At 38.1% G+C, this 17,788-nt stretch overlaps 1 protein-coding gene across 1 annotated transcript; it reads right to left on the reverse strand.

The window, feature by feature from the left end:
• Positions 1 to 4,636: 4,636 nt before the first annotated feature.
• LOC102664189 (uncharacterized) lies at positions 4,637 to 6,420 on the reverse strand. The gene is made up of 2 exons (XM_006575962.1): positions 6,181 to 6,420; positions 4,637 to 4,888 (listed from the first exon to the last, which is right to left on the reverse strand). Exons 1-2 carry the CDS (start codon positions 6,418 to 6,420, stop codon positions 4,637 to 4,639), a joined length of 492 nt encoding a protein of 163 aa, XP_006576025.1.
• Positions 6,421 to 17,788: the final 11,368 nt, after the last annotated feature.

The following is a 17,788-nucleotide window of genomic DNA, read 5'->3' on the forward strand; positions in this document are numbered from 1 at the left end:
GCAGTGTCTATAATTAATCTCATATTATACTTTCTTTAAGCATATACAATGACATCAACTTCTATTTATATACAAAATCATACCTTAGGAAGGGTTTCCAAGTATGACTCAGGAACTTTCATGGAAGCTTTTAGTATTTCGCTTGCACATTCTTAGAGTTGTTTCTCTACCAAAGTACTACTCTACTAGCACACAATGAAAGTAAGATCTAACACTCACAAGAAGCATGTTGTCAAGTTTAAGTAGAGCTAGAAGATTCATGAAAAGATCTGACCTTGGCCTGCAAGTCATTACCTGTAGAATGCACCATATTACAAACATCACAATTGCAATTCCTAAGTCAATTAAAAACAAAATAGAGAACTCTTTATCGAGAAGAAATTTGAAGTTCCAAATGAGTACTCAATCAAATTGTACCTCAAGCTTACTTCCATCTGGAAATGTTTGCCACGAAGGTATTAACTCAACAATGTGATCACTAACACTAAGAAGGCAGTCTATCTCTCTCCGCCACATTTCTTTCTTTTCACAAGGTATATGTTCTAGTCTCTAGAATTGCCCAAACACAGTGGCTACATGTTGCATGAAATTCAAATTTAAAACATTACCATAACAACATTAAAATTCCAAACGTAACATGAAAATTTTGTCAATCCAGAAAATTAGCCAACCTTGTTGCATAAATTATAATCCAGAAAATTCAAAACACTACTAAAAAAAAAGCTTTCTACATCGCCCTATTAACATCGGTTATAGCTAAAACTGATGTTAATGAAAGCGTGGTGACATTTTTGTAATTAAATGGAGTTACTTAACATCGGTTTTAGCAAAACCGATGTTAAGTAATTCATGTTAACATCGGTTATTTAAAAATCCAACGTTAACATGATGTTAAGATGAATATGGTAACATCGGTTTGGGCAAAACCGATGTTAACTTCATAGAGTTAACATCGGTTTTGAGGAAGCCGATGTTAAGGAGTTGATTTTAACATCGGTTTTTTAAAAAACCGATGTAATGTATTTGATGTCAACATCGGTTTTTACAAAACCGATGTTAACTATACTCAGTTAGCATCAGTTATTCATAAAAAACCGATGTTGTTATGTTTATAAGTTAATAAAAATTGAGATTTCACAAGCCGCGCGTGCTCGAAAACCTTTCCCTCCCTCTTCTCTTTGTTATCCTCCTGCCAGAAATCGCTCTTCTCTTTCTCCTCCCGCCTGAAATCTGCTGGAAACCGCTCCCTCGACACCCACATTGTCGTCGGTCGAACCCACAGAACCCCCTACACTGCCGGAAAACCCACATTGTCCTCGCTGGAACCCACAGAAGCCCCTACACTGTCGGAAAACCCATATTGTCGTCGCTCGAACCCCACAGAACCCACATTGTCCTGGCTCGAAGAAAACCCTACATACACTGTTGCTACTAGGGTGCTGAAACACTCGTGGGTGCTCAAAGGTCAAAGCTTTCTCCATGAGGTACGTAGGTCAAATTCGTGTATGCTAAGTTTCCTTGGGTGTTCATGTTTTATTGATGATAATAATAATAATAATAATAATAATAATAATAATAATAATAATAATAATAATAATAATACGTCTTCAGTTGCAGTATTGCTGATTGAGGTACGAGGAAAGCTTAAAGTTTCGTGCCATTTTGTTTGATCTCACTGCCATTGTCACTGTTTGGGTTCGAGGTAAGCTTGGTCTCTTTTTCATTTATAGTTTACTTAGGAAACATGTTGAAGTTTGTCTCTATTAAATCTATCGAATGCTTGGAGCACCAGTAGAGATAACTAGTGATAAGGATCCTGCTTGGCTCACTATCTCATTATTTTGCATTAAGCAGGTTCATAACAAGTTACTAACACTTCTCGCAATTATTTTGGAGTTTGGGGCACTTGTTTGGTATGTCACAAATTTTCCAAATGCCTTCCATATAAATTTGTTTGATATATAAGTTTTTTTTTATCTGCCAAAATATATTATATTATAAATGAATGAACATACCAAAGGTACTATAAGTACAATATTAATGCTAAGTATGCTGCTGGATCCACTAGTGTGAAGATCCAGATTGTAGACCTAATATATAACTACAGTGAAATACCCATCATTTCTATCCTATATACATAAAGCTATTGGTAGATTACTAGACCAGTAGGTATATGAGTCAACAAAATCTTTCTCAAACCCTCTAAGCCATGACCAGATTAGAAATATTGCATCTTCTAGCAGCTTGCTTCCATTAAAAGGTTCATTTAGGAACACGTTTCGATTTCTATGCTGCCAAATAGAGCAGGTTAGGGCCACCCACCAGCACTTCCATCTAGAATACTGCTTTCCACCATTTGTGCCAATTGTTTGCTGCATGAAATGTTGTCTTGGATTAATAGAAAAAGCTCCCATGGTTTGAATCCAGGAGAGGGATTCCCACCATAAGGGCCGTGTCTTTGGTCAATCAAAAAATAGGTGAGAGGCTTCCTCCTCCTTACTTCTGCAAAAAGGACAGATTGTGTCATTCATTTGGATTTGGCTTCTTCTCAGATTAGCTTTGGTTGGTAGTTTATCTTTGATCAGTCTCCATGCAAAAATTTGAGCTTTTGCTGGGATTTTTAGCTTCCATAGATCCTCTAGTGCCTCATCCAGGGTGTCCCCTACTGTGGCTTCTTGCAACAGGTAATATGCGCTTTTAGTAGAGTACTATCCTGTAGTTTTTGGTTTCCATATCCAGCAATCAGTGATCTGATTTTGGATTTGTATCTGTGATATGTCATCCATAAATCAAAGGCTGCATCTACTTCATTGTCGAATAGGGGTCTTCTCCACTCAAGATTCCATTCCCAAACTGTTTCAGTTTGTCTCCTCGCATGCTGAATGAGTCTTTGCTGTTGGCAGGAGACTTGATACAGCCTGGGATATTTCCTCATTAATGCTTCCCCTCCTCGTACCCATCTGTCCTCCCAAAATCTGAATTTATCCCCACAACCCAGCTTCAATTCAGTTTCAGTTTGCAACACAGTATTCATCTTTTGTTCATGTATCACCGACTGTAAGTCTGTCCACCATATTTTGAATCCAGTATTTTAGCCCATATTTCTGAATTTTGCTGCATCAAATTCCACCACCACTTTCCCAGCAATGCTTTGTTGAATAGGCTGATGTCTTTTATTTCCAGTCCACCCTTTTGTTTTGGGAGACAAATTGTGTCCCATTTGACCCATGCTATTTTCTTCTGATATGTTCCTCCTCCCCATAGATCTTGCTGTAGCCTCTTTCTAATTGTAATTTCTTAGGGAGTCATCTGCCTATCTACTACTTCAGATTCCAATTTATTAAGCTCTGCCTCTAGCTGCTGGACCCTCTTAAATGTATCTCCGAACTGCTCTTTGTTCCATGACTTCAGCCGTTCCTTAAGACGTTTGATCTTCTCTTTGAGTGCCAAACCACCCCAACCACTCAGCTGTGTTTGAGTCCAACATTCCTTCACTATCTTCCCAAAAGACTTATCCTTGAGCCAACAATCGAGTACTCTGAATGGTTTTGCCCTCCAATGTACATTTTTAGATTTAAATAATACTGGACAGTGGTCAGAGAAGTTTCGTTCTAAGACAAACTGCGAACTAGCTGGCCCCAATTTTTTTTTTGCACAACAAAAATATGATATTATTAATAATTGATCAGTACTAGGTGTACTGAAGTATATCAAAAGATACAAAGGCAGAAACCTGCCAAACCCAACTACATAAGATAATAGCACAGTAGGTGGATACCCATAAAGCAAAAGAAAACTCCTAGGACATTTCTTCCTTTAAGCTAGTAGACCATTGATTAAAATGTGTATGGAAATCTTTCTCCATGCAATTTATCCAAGACCAAGTGTGAAATAAAGCTTCGTCCATGACTTTTTCGGTGCTGAAATTCTGGTTGTTAAACACCAAGGCATTTCTATGCTTCAAAATAGTCATGGATAGAGCTATCCAAAAAGCTTCCCATCACTTGTCTACATTGCTTTTCCCACTCCATTGAGAGAATTGCAGAAAATGACATTTAGGCTCAATAGGGAAAGGACCCACTCTATTGACCCATCTCAAACTCTCCCACCAAAGATTCCTAGTTTTTCTGCAAGAGTACATGATATGACCAGCAGTTTCCTCTTCCTGATCACAAAGAGGACAGTTATAAGAGGGCAGCTCCACATGTCTCCTCCTTAGATTAGCCCTAGTAGGTAGTCTGCTCTTGAAGATTCTCCAAGACAAAGCACTTGCTCTTGGGGGAATTTTTAGTCTCCAAATAATCTTGGAAGCGCTGTCTTCAGTAACAGAATTGCCTTCATCTTTCAGGAGATTGTAGGCTGACTTTGTGGAGTAAGATCCACTAGGATCAACCCTCCAGATGAGAAAGTCCCTACTTGAAGATTGGATCCGAACAGCATCAATGTCAGCCATGAATGCTGCCACCATATCAATTTCATGATCAAAGAAATGTCTCCTCCATTGGATCTTCCACTCGCATCTGTTACCAACTAAGAGGCCCATTGAGTTGATAGTATAATTCTACTGAGTGCTCACTTGATACAAGGTTGGGTATTTGTCTTGGAGACTTAAATCATCCTCCCTCCACTTGTCTTTCTAGAACTTGATTTTGGCCCCATCACCCACCTTCCACCTCAAGTTATTGAAGATGTTGTTTCTATGATGCTGCTGGAAAACATATCTTAGATCCTTCCACCAAGGAGAGAAGTCAGCTCTGTTTCTGCCATAACATAATGCATTCCACCCTCCATATTTGGACATTAATATTCTAGCCCAAAGCTGATGCTGGTTATTTGCGAAGTCCCAACCCCATTTACCAAGCAAGGCCTCATTAAACTTGGACAAGTTCTTTAATCCCAAGCCCCAATTTAGTCATAATAACAACAACAATAAAACTTAGATGGACAAGTGTTTCTAAAATCCCCAAGTTTTCTGAATTTTGATTTTACTGGGAACATCAAATTTTAGAATCTTCCCCAATGAAGCAAATATAAAATATTTGTGTTGCTTTATAACAAAATCAAAATATTAAGCCAGTTTCATGGATGTTGGACTCAAGGGATCAACACAGAATTTATTTGAATAATACTGAAATAATCTGGTTTATAGGCCAGATAACAAGTGCACACAAAACTTCACAGGGTTTCCCCCTAACAAGGAGTCTTCCAATCCTTTATGAATAACAAACAGCAAGCCGTATCCTATCTAAATTCGTCTACAGTAACAGACCCTTAAAAACTGTACTACAATAAGTCAATAACTATCCACAACACAAAACATAATTGTATAACACATAACAACCCAATATTTTTTTTGGAAGGCAAAAAGTATATATATTATTAGTATAATCAAAACAGTACAAGGGGTACTGGATAAAAGAAAATACAAAGCACCTCTGGTGCTGCCCTCCAAAAAACCTAAGCTAACCTAACTAGAAAGGCTACCCCACACAGATTAACCAAAGGATTCCGAGATATTGGAAGACCAGTGGTTAAAACTAGGATTCCGAGATTGCTCTCTATTAATGAGAAATAGCTGATTGTATTTCTGTTGAAGATTAGAGTCTTCCCCTAACCACATGGGAAAAAAATGAGAAACACAATTGAATTATTTATTATGGAAGTTTACAATTTTAGTCAGCTGGTATAGAGTTCAGGATTTGAATTTTTTTTTTATCAGCCAAAATAAATATATAATTATATTAAGTGAGTACCAGAGGTACTGAAAAGGTACAAGAATAAGATTACAAGTGTGATAAATTTGAAATCAGCCAGCTATTTGGTCCACCCCAGGATGGGGCACATAGCAGGCCCTATTACAAGTGATTTCCCTGCACTCCTAATGATTGCTACATCTAAAACCTTGTGTCAGATTTGAAGACCACTGATTGAATTGAGTGGTGAAATCCTTCTCTAAGTGTTTCATCCAAGTCCATACCAAAAACAATGCATCCTCCATCAGTCTGTTTGCATTGAAACTCTATTGGAGAATACTATATCATTTATGTGCTTCCATATGGTCTAAGTCAGTGCTATCCACCAGCCTTTCCATCTAGATGTAGCCATTCCTTCCATGATATAAGACACATGCTGAATAAAATGTTGTCTTGGGTGAAATGGGAAGACATTCACCAAATTCACCCAAGATAATGATTCCCACCAAACTGGAATTATTTTCCTGCAATGAAAAAATAGATGTGCTGCGCTCTCTTCCACTCCTCTACAAAAGGGACAAGTGTAATCCTGCAGGTCTATTTGCTTCTTCCTCAGGTTGTCTCTAGTTGGTAGCCTGTCCTTGAGTAGTCTCCAAGCAAACACAACCGCTTTAGATGGAACCTTGAGCTTCCAAAGTTCCTTGAACTCTTCCCGCTGGGCCTCCATAGGTACCGCTGTCTCAGCACATTGTATGCGCTCTTAGCTGAGTACTGACCAGTTGGGTCAGATTCCCACACCCACTAGTCACCAATTGTAGGTCTGATTCTGAGTCCCTCCACTTCTTGGATAAATGAAACTGCCATCTGAATCTCATTGTCAAAGAATGGTCTCCGCCACTTAAAATCCCATTCCCAGCTAGTATCTTTGTGAGTTCCCATGTTCTGAATTAATTGGTTTTGCTGTTCCGATATGGTGTATAGCCTAGGGTACTTCTCCATTAGTTGATTCCCACCTCCTGTCCTTGAATCCTCCCAAAATTTAGCTTGGTCGCCACACCCAACTTGCCATATTATTGAATTATTCAAAAGTTGCCCCTGCTGTGGATGTTGACACAATTTCTTCAAATCCCTCCACCACGTACATTCTTTAGAAGGTCTCGGTTCTTCATTTAATCTTCTCCATCCACCATATTTTGAACTCCAACCTGAGGAGTATTTGAAGCAAATGAGTGATTTTAAATTTAACGATATTTTTCATTGTGCATCTCTGCGGATGGGATTTCATTGTGCTTTTGTTACATGCTGTAGAAGGTTTGAAGTCGTTGAAGGTTTTGCTGATAGCTAAACTTTTTTTTTTAAATGAATTATGGTGTAGTAATCCATTTACAAAATATCATTTCGTGTGGTAAATGTTTTCCTAGCTGATTGTATTTCTCATTTGCAGGGGAAAAAATGCCATATAAACAAATCAATTGTGTACACACAGATGTTAAGCACTAATAACTCAACAATATACATATACATTTTACCAAAAGAGTACTTCGTGGCTCAATGAAGCTTAAGATAGCATTTGAATGTATGGAAACAAAATTTTACCAAAAACAAAATAATAAAATGTTAGGAACCCAAAGAGAGACAATAATGACTAACCAGTCACACAGCTAACACAGTTACCCACTTAACACCCATCTATTTGGTATCTTTATTCTTGAAAGGGTATTCAAGCTTTACTCATATTCTAAGTATTTGATTTGTAAGACTCAATCAGAAAAATAATTTTCAGTGGTTTAAGATCAACCATCAATTCTTCCTAGCATAAGTTATGCTGCCAAAACAATATCCATCAATACTCCAGGCCCAACATTTTTTATTTCTCTAATAAGCTGTCAATGATTGCTAATTCTTCCCGCCATAAATGTATGTAATCTAACTATTGGTTAATTATTCAAAGAAAGCTTGCAAGTGATAGAATCATGAGCAAAGGTGACAATAGATTCAAAAAATTTATAACTCACTTAAAAAAGAACCTAATGCACTGTAACTTTTTCATAATAATACCTCAAGTTACCTGAGACTTCCAACATTTTGGGAGTTACTTCCAATACCAAGTGAGCATGATGAAACATCAGTGCCTCCATGCAAATGTTTCATAAGTTTTACACACATATCCCTTGTTTCTGCAGCCTTGTTTAGTGCATCTTCAATAACTCCTCTTATGACAACAAAATATGCAGTTTAATGATGAATCCATAACAATGTTATTTTCATATGTGTACCTGATTGAAGAATGCAAGTTTGGATTATAACAGCAATAGCATATGTAATATCCTTGTCAATAAGAACAAACTAACAAAACATTCATTAAGTGTAAGTTTTGGTGAGCGAGGCAAAATTGATTTTGGTTCAAATTGATTTTGAAATTATGAGAATTATGAATGGATATTTTACCTTTCATTTGATGAATTTGTTACATCATTTTGTAGGTTTTCTTGAATATCCTGATTATCTCCTGTTGCAATCAAATTAATTTGCTAAACACTAAATTATGCTGCCATAGTATTTTCAGATTCCATTGGGAGCGATTTTAGCCATTGTTGATTCTGTGGTCATTGAAACTGGTCCTGCGGTCATTGCTAGAAAGTCAATTGTGCCAAAGCCTCAAACTCAGGTATTTATATGTTTCATTCGAAAACTAATTTGAAATTGTTGTTGTATGCATTACTGGTATATTTGTAACTTATGCTATGCCTCTCTACATGGCCTTTCTTTCATGGGACTGATATCTTGATGCCTCTCTACATGACCTTTTTTTTATTGGACTGATATCTTTGAAGTATTGACTGTGATTTTGGTTCCCAGAACTTGTTAATTGTTAGTGTTGAATGTTTTTGTATTTTTATCTACTGCCCTTCTGTATATATATGTTGTGACTGCCACTACCCAGCCCTCTAATGTTGTGGGAAAGAATATTCATCTATGAGTTTTCCTCTCTCCCAACTCCATAGCTTCATTTCTGTCTCTGGCCTCCGTATCTGCAAAGCTTTGAATAAAACACAAGTGACATATGTCTGCTTCCAAGCCTATGCTTGTCCCCAAGTCCCATAATTGCTGGGCCTCTTCCAACAGCTGATTGTTACAAACAATTTTGCTTTTTAATCTCCCTTCTGCTTCCAATTGCTTGTGACTTTGACTTTGGTTCTGGATATCAGTTGTGGTAGCCATGTCTTTGTCTCCTTCTAGCACGTGAGGTTCTTCTACCACAGGTTCAAGCTGGGGGGCTTTAGAGTGAGAAAATCTATGTCTTTACCAGGACTAGTAATAATAGGTTGGGGTGAATCCACTTGAGAAGCACTGCTATTGATTTCTGATGAAAGTGAATCACTTTCAATGTGTTGATCTAAGGTTTGCTTGATTTCTGATTTGTAGCAGAGGTTAGAGCTTTCAACTCATGACAGAGTGGGAAACAATGATGCAGCAATGTAGATGTAAATGTAGGGCATCCATCTAACACAAACCCAATAGCTTTCTCAAAGCCTGATTCCACTAAAATTTTACCAAAATCATGCTGCCTTGCAATCTTAGGACTTATTGGAATGTTGTGCTGCCTTAGAATATGATGATTTAAAATACCCCGTACCCCACTTTTGTGCAGTGAGTACCACTGGTACTAAAATTACAATATTTTTGGGGCCAGCTGCTTCCTATGTTTTTTATATGGCGCAGGTTAGCTCCACAACACCCATAATATATATCTCCCTATTACATCAAAACATCTCCCTTATTTTTCATCCTTGCGGCAGAATGGGGACATTGTGTCAGTGGGCCCCCCTTTTATTCTGGCTGTAATGATAACTGTGAAAACAAGATTGTGCTTTGGACTCTCACACACACGCGCACTCGCTCACACACACACATCCACATACACACACACAACCACACACACATACACACACACACCCACACAACACACATACACACACACCCACAACCACACAAACAACCACACACACAACCACACACATAGTGACACACACACACACACACATACCCACACACACACACACACACACACACAGCCACACTCCCACACATAGACACACCCACATACACACACACACACACACACACACACACACACACACACACACACATAGAAACACACACACACACACACACCTATACACACACACACACACACACACACACACACACACACACAAAGCACAACCACACTTGTTGACTAAAATTTTCACCATCAGCATTCCCACTGCCACTTTGTTGCCTTTTGAACTGATCAAATTTCACATGCCCAAGGCTGAGCTCCTTCTTAATATCAACACTTTCAACAGAATTTCCCACTACCTTCCCATTATCATTACCATTCTCTGTTGTGTGCCTTTTGTGCTTCTTATGAGAGTGAGATCATCCAAGCTCCTTGTGGAGCTGCTTCAGCTCGTTGAAAGATGCAGAAGGTCGGTGGAGATATGCATTGATGACATGAGAAGTACCATTGTCAGCAGAGACAAACTTTGTGAGAATTTTAGCTGCTTTTGAAACTGATATGTCTTTTACCAAAACACAATGTCCAGAGATTGTCTTCATCTTCCTGCCCTTTGGCTCTCGCACAAATATTATGTATTTTCGCTGAGCAAAACAAAAAAAAATAGTCTAAATTGTGCAGTGCACACTTAAGAGGAAGGTTTTGCTGGTTGAGACGTGAAAGCTCAGAGCTAAATGCATTGCAAATGTCTAGCAACTTTGAACTTATGTCGAACTACACATCAATCCATTTGTCCTCCTAATCACTCATAGGAAGCTCAAGGGCAGTCATAAGGTAAGGATTTCATCCTTGCTTTTAGGCACAAGATAGTTGGTTTGTAGAATCAGGTAAGCCCAAACCCTGCAGAAAACGTTCCCTCCTCTCCTTCACACTAACAGGGTCCTTCAGACTTAAAGCAATAGTGGATAGATTTCCATAATCTGTAATCACACAAAACAACATTGATCACTAGTTTGCCCTCAAATTTTACTAGCATGACAACTACACACATCCTCATGATACACACAGACCCTCATGATACACACTCACACACATATACCCAACTACAATAATAAAGCATAAGCACCCTTGAAACCCAGCATTTGAAATTAGTTACATAAACAACTGCTGATGTCTATATTTGTCTGTAATTGAATTTGACCTTTTGTATGTTGTTGTATGTGATCAGTGTAATTTGCTATATAAACAATTGTTGTTCATGGTGAGTGAACCTTAGATTCCCATTTGAGACTGAATGCAATGACTCTTGCGGACAATTTGCATTAGTCATTGTATTTAGTCTTGAATTGTCCGTTTGGACAATTTGGGGAGACTGGTATTTTTATGTTAGATTCATTCATGAAGGTTATTATTATTTTCATTAATTTGATTAAATTTCGGTTTAATGAATTTCAAGTTGTTCTCCGAGTGCATACCTGATTATCGGGAAATTCATTTCACCGATGTCATGTCGTGTACTTTGAGACCAATGCGAAATGCTGCCGAAATTTAGTCAATTTTTTGTAAATAATGGTAACCCTGACGTTTGAAGCTAACATAAAAGACAGTTTTCCTAAATGGGATAGGGCCACACCTATGAATAAAAAAGTGAGATTTTCATGCATGGAATTGCTTAGATGGATCGAAGTTGGATGAATGAAAGTCGCATGAGCCCATAATATGAGGATGGCGTCGAATAGTTCTTGCAATTTGTTTTAGAAAGAGGTCGACCGAATGAAGAAGGAAAATATTATTGTCCTTGCATCAACTGTTTGAATGGAAAACGACAATTACTCGATGACATACGGGACCATCTATTGTGTGATGGGATTAAGAAGAATTACACGATGTGGATATGGCATGGTGAAGTCACAGACATGGAGAGTGGGTCCCAATCTGAACCGTTTGATGTAGAAATGGGAGATCGGTTAGAGGACATGATTCGTGACCTTGGACAAGAGTCTTTCTAGCAAGCACACGCCCCTGTGTATGAAGGATTGCAGAGTGATTCTAAGAAGCCTTTGTATGCAGGGTGCAAGAATTCCTTAACCCTGTTGTCTGTTGTGTTAAGTCTGGTTAATGTGAAGGCCAGGTATGGGTGGAGTGACAAAAGTTTCACCTCACTGCTTGAGGTAGTCCACAATCTACTTCTAGAGGACAACACATTGCCTAAAAGTTACTATAAGGCGAAAAAGATATTGTGTCCAATGGGTATGAAGTATCAGAAGATTCATGCTTGCCCCAATGATTGCATACTGTATAGGCATGAATTCCAAGAAATGTCCAAATGCCCTATCTGTGGGACTTCACGGTACAAAGTGAAGGATGAAGAAGAAAGTAGTTTTGATGAAAGCTCCAACAAGGGCCCCCCAGCAAAGGTTTTGTGGTATCTTCCAATCATTCCAAGGTTTAAGCGTCTTTTTGCTAACGAGGACGACGCAAAAGACCTTACATGGCATACAAATGGAAGGATTTCTGATGGAATGGTCCGTCATCCGGCTGATTGCTCCCAGTGGAAGAAGATTGACGGTTTGTATCCGGATTTCGAGAATGAGCCAAGAAATCTTAGACTTGGACTAGCCAGTGATGGAATGAATCCATATGGCACCTTAAACACTCAACACAGTTCATGGCCAGTTCTGCTAGTAATTTACAATTTGCCTCCTTGGTTTTGCATGAAGCGAAAATACATGATGTTGTCTATGATGATATCAGGCCCAAGACAGCCAGGAAATGACATTGATGTTTATCTAAGTCCGTTGGTTGAAGATCTGAGAAAGTTGTTGGACGAGGGGGTTGTAGTGTTTGATGCGTTTCGCAAGGAGACCTTTGAAATACGCGCAATGCTTTTTTGTACCATTAATGACTTTCCAGCATATGGGAATCTCAACGGTTATAGTGTTAAGGGTCATTATGCATGCCCCATCTGTGAAGAAAATACAAGTTACATACAACTTAAACATGGGAGAAAAACAGTCTACAGTAGGCATCGCCGCTTTCTAACACCCAAGCATCCTTACAGATGACTGAGAAAAGCTTTTAATGGAAGTCAAGAGCATGATATTGCGCCGATACCGTTGACTGGTGAGCAGGTATATCAGCGGGTTCAACACCTGAATACTGTATTTGGGAAGACCCAAAAAAAGGATAAAAGTCAGACTTGCATATGGAAGAAGAGGTCCATTTTCTTTGATCTTCCGTACTGGTGTGATCTTGATGTTAGACATTGTATTGATGTTATGCATGTGGAGAAAAATGTTTGTGACAGTGTGATTGGGACACTCCTTAAAATTCAAGGCAAGACGAAGGATGGCTTGAATACCCATCAAGATCTAGCTGATATGGGTATACGATCACAGTTGCATCCAAGGTCTGATGGGAAGAAAATTTACTTGCCCCCAGCCTGCCATACTTTGTCCAAAAAGGAGAAGATAAGTTTTTGTCAGTGTCTTCGTCGGGTGAAGGTTCCACAAGGATACTCTTCAAATATTAAGAGCCTTTTGCAGTTGAAGGAGCTTAAGCTTGTAGGGTTAAAGTCTCCAAACAAAGTCAGGTTAACGATAACTCGCCTGTGCTTTTTCTTCCATGCTATATGTAGCAAAGTCATTGATCCAGTCATGTTTGATGAGTTGGAAAATGAGGCCGCAATTATACTGTGCCAGTTGGAGATGTATTTTCCCCCTGCTTTCTTTGACATCATGATTCACTTGATTGTGCATCTGGTCAGAGAAATCAAATGTTGTGGTCCTGTTTATCTATGGTGGATGTACCCGGCTGAGCGATACATGAAGATCTTAAAAGGGTATACAAATAATCTATATCATCCAGAAGCATCTATTGTTGAGAGGTACATTGCAGAAAAAGCCATTGAATTTTTTTCAGAATACTTAGAGAAGGCTAAACCTGTTGGCCTTCCTGAGTCTCGACATGATGACAGAGTGGGTGGTAAGGGTTCAAGAGGACTGCATGTGATCACTCCAAATGTAGAAGATTTATTACAAGCTCACTTATATGTCTTGAACAACAATAATGAAGTTTTGCCATACATAGTTAAGCATGAAGCTTTAGTCAAACAGAATAATCCGAAAATGTCAAAGAATTGGGTGTTGAAAAAGCATAACAAGACTTTCTGTGATTGGTTTAAAGATACAATCTTTGCAGATGAGAATGCTTCAGAAACATTAAGAAAGCTAGCAGATAGGCCTAAAAGAAATGTTATAACCTAGCAAGGATACGACATAAATAGGTATTCATTTTACACAAAAGCACAAGATGACAAAAGTACAATGCAGAACAGCGGGGTCACCCTAAGGGCTGAATCTCAACACTTTGCAAGTGTCAATGACGCCAATCCCTGTGTAGCTTCCATCCCTTACTTTGGGTTCATTGATAAAATTTGGGAGCTTAACTATGTGAAATTTACGGTATGTATTTTCAAATGTAAATGGGTTGACAGCAACACCGGTGTACGCACCGATGATATAGGATTTATGCTGGTAGACCTAAAGAAACTTGGTTACCACAATGACCCTTTCATCATGGTAGAACAAGCTAGACAAGTATTTTACGTGCAAGACCCTTGTGATGAAAGGTGGTGCGTGGTTCTACAGGGCAAAACAATTGGTGTTAATGTAGAAGATGATGATTCATACATGGACACCTATGTTAGTCCTTTAACCGCTCAAATCACTCGTAACGTTGTCGGAGAAGAAGAAGCTGACGACGTTCATGCTAATCGAAATGACCATGATGAAGGAGAATTGATTAACATCGTTTAATGTAATTTTCTGCAGAGACAAAGGTCACCAAAGCAAGTAAGTGACAGCTACATTTTTCTCTGATTGAGGCATCGGTTTTTTGTTTTAGATGGTATCCTTAGGACTTCATGCAGCTCATGTTTGTCGCCAGTTTCATCATCCACCACCCTTTTCTTCTCTGTCTTCTCACGTTTATTGTTGTTAAACCCATATTTATGCTTTCTTCCCTTCATGTCTTGTTTTATCACAACTTTAGCTGAATCTCCTATCTTCAGCATAATTGAATCTCCTGTCTTATTCTCCAATGACACACTTTGATGGCCTGTATCTCTTTTCTTCATATGTTCTAGTGCTTCAGCTTCAAAATGCATAAAGCAATCAGAATTTTCCAGTGATCACCAAAGGCTTCTGCATCAGCATTGACACTCTCCACCCTCTTTGGTTTATGCTTTTGTGCTGCATTCCGTGCTTCCTCGTTATAAATCTCAGATTTATTGGAGGTCGCACTAGAAGGATCAGCACCAATCCGTGCCTGTTCCTCCTCTACCAGCTCAATATCTTTCCTTTCAACTTTGGTTTTGTAAATTACAGTGTAGTTTACAAAAGCAAAGGTGAAACGAAAAATATTGAGCTGGTAGAGGAGGAACAGGCACGGATTGGTGCTGATCCTTCTAGTGAGACCTCCAATAAATCTGAGAATTATAAGGAGGAAGCACGAAATGCAACACAAAAGCATAAACCAAAGAAGGTAGAGAGTGTCAACGCTGATGCATAAGCCTTTGGTGATCACTGGAAAATTCTGATTGCTCTATGCATTCTGAAGCTGAACCATTAGAACATACGAAGAAAAGAGATACAGGCCATCAAAGTGTGTCATTGGAGAATAAGACAGGAGATTCAACTATGCTGAAGATAGGAAATTCGGCTAAAGTTGTGATAAAACAAGACATGAAGGGAAGAAGGCATAAATATGGGTTTAGCAACAACAAACGTGAGAAGGCAGAGAAGAAAAGGGTGCTGGATGATGAAACTGGCGACAAACATCAGCTGGATGAAGTCCTATGAAGATCCCCCTCATTCTCAAAGAGGGGAACGAGCAACAATTTGAAGGTTGTACATTCAGGAACTAAAGAATTCAAAATAGCTAGTAATAAGAGGGATTTGTTTTTGGGATTTTCTGAGCACCAAGAGCGGCTATGCAAGAAGCTTGCACTTGAGGAGGGAAGGATATTTGCAACTAATGAACAACTTTCTTAACTATTTGTCCTTCAGATTTTACTGTTTCTTTTTGCTAATATGTAAATATAAATAGTATAAGGCTATGGCGTAAATGTGAATGTATGTATACATGATTTTGATGATACCAAAGAAGAATCAAACAAGGCTGCTTCAAATGATAAGCATTTGCTTCAAGAATAATTCAAGATTGCTTCAACAAACAAAGCCTTGTTTCAAGATTCACTAAAGACCAAGCCTTGCCTTAAAACAAAGTGCTTTCAAGACATGCAAGGCTCTGGTAATCGATTACCAGGAAGTGTAATCGATTACCAGAAGATAGGGTTGAGAAATAGCTGTTGAAAAAGGTTTTAAATTTGAATTTTCAACATGTAATCAATTACCATATGTCTGTAATCGATTACTAGCAACGAATCTTTGGAAATTCAAATTCAAAAGTCATAACCCTTCAAATTTTAACTGTGTAATCGATTACACAAACATTGTAATCGATACCAGTGGAAAGTTTTCAGAAAATCTGTCAACAGTCACATCTTTTCATTAGATTTGTGAATGGCCATCAAAGGCCTATAAATAGGTGACTTGGGCACGAATTTTAGAGAGAGAGTTTTTTTTGGTCCAAAATGTCTTATCCTCTCAAAAAAACAATGAGAGAGATTCCAAAAGAACTTCATTGTCAAATGCTCTCTCAAAAGAAATCCTTGGCCAAACACTTGCAAAATCTATAAGGATTCTTACATGATCTTCATTGTAATATTCTTCTCTTGAAGAGAGAATGCTTCTTTCATTCTTCTTATTCAATGAGATTGGCTAAGAGACTGTGAGTCTCTTTTTGTAAAGCATCTGAACACAAGGGATGGGTTGTCCCTGTGTGGTTCAGACTTTGTAAAGGATTTTACAAAGATAGTGGAAATCTCAATTGGGTTGCTTGAGTACTGGACGTAGGCACGGGAAGTGGCCGAACCAGTATAAAATTGTGTTTGCATTCTTTCTTCCCTTATCTTATTTATTTTGTTGCAATCAATTGTGTCTTGCATGTTTAAAGAACATTGTTAAATTGATTGTTGTTGCTTCTTCTGCATTCTAAGCCTATCCCTCTTAAGATTATTGAGGCCACAAGGCCCAACAAGTGGTATCAGAGCAGGATTCTTGTATAAAGTTTAAAAACTTCAAGAATAGATACGGCCTCATCCAAATTTCCATTTCCTAAGGGAAATTCTATCAATAGGCTCTTATGTTCAATGGTGAGGGTTATCATTATTGGAAAACCCGAATGCAGATCTTTATAGAAGCCATAGATCTAAAGATATGGGAAGCCATTGAATTTGATTCCTTTATTCCTACAATGGTAGAGAGAAATGCAACTATATAAAAAAAACTAGAGAAGAAAGAAGATGATGATGAAAGAAGAAAGAAGAATATTCCTCTTTAGCCCCAAAATGCTAAGTGCGATCAACTTGGGCACATGAGATTCAATTGTCCTGTGTTTAAAAGAAGAATGGAAAAATCCGACAAGATGAATTTCAAAGAGAAGAAAGAAAAGAAAGGGTATATCACTTGGGAAGATAATGTCATAAATTATTCAAGTGATTCAGAGAAGAAAATCATAAGTCTAGGTATAATGATGAAAGACTATGAAAATGGAGAAGAGCAAAGTCGATACATTGATAGCAATTTTTCCAAACACATGGCATGCATCAAAGTTTATTCATATTTCTCCCCAAGATAAATGAATATGTGATTTATGGAGACAACAAACGAAGGCCACATTTCTCCCCAAGAAAAGTGAATATGCGATTTATGGAGACAACAAACAAAGGCCACTTGATCAACAACCCCAACAAGTAATATCAAATGATACCAACAGGTTACTTGTCTTTGATTCATTACTTTTGATGCTTGTTTTCTACTTTAGTTTAGACTGTTCTTGATGATTGTGATTGAATTTGTGTTTGATGATTGATTGATTGTATTTTTTATTGTGTGTTTGATTGTATTTGATGTTTGTTCCTCATTGAGTTTTTGATTGTTTTTAAAGAATCTATTAAACTTTTCAAATTAGT

Source organism: Glycine max, chromosome 2 (assembly GCF_000004515.6).
Source record: "Glycine max cultivar Williams 82 chromosome 2, Glycine_max_v4.0, whole genome shotgun sequence".
NCBI lineage: Eukaryota > Viridiplantae > Streptophyta > Magnoliopsida > Fabales > Fabaceae > Glycine > Glycine max.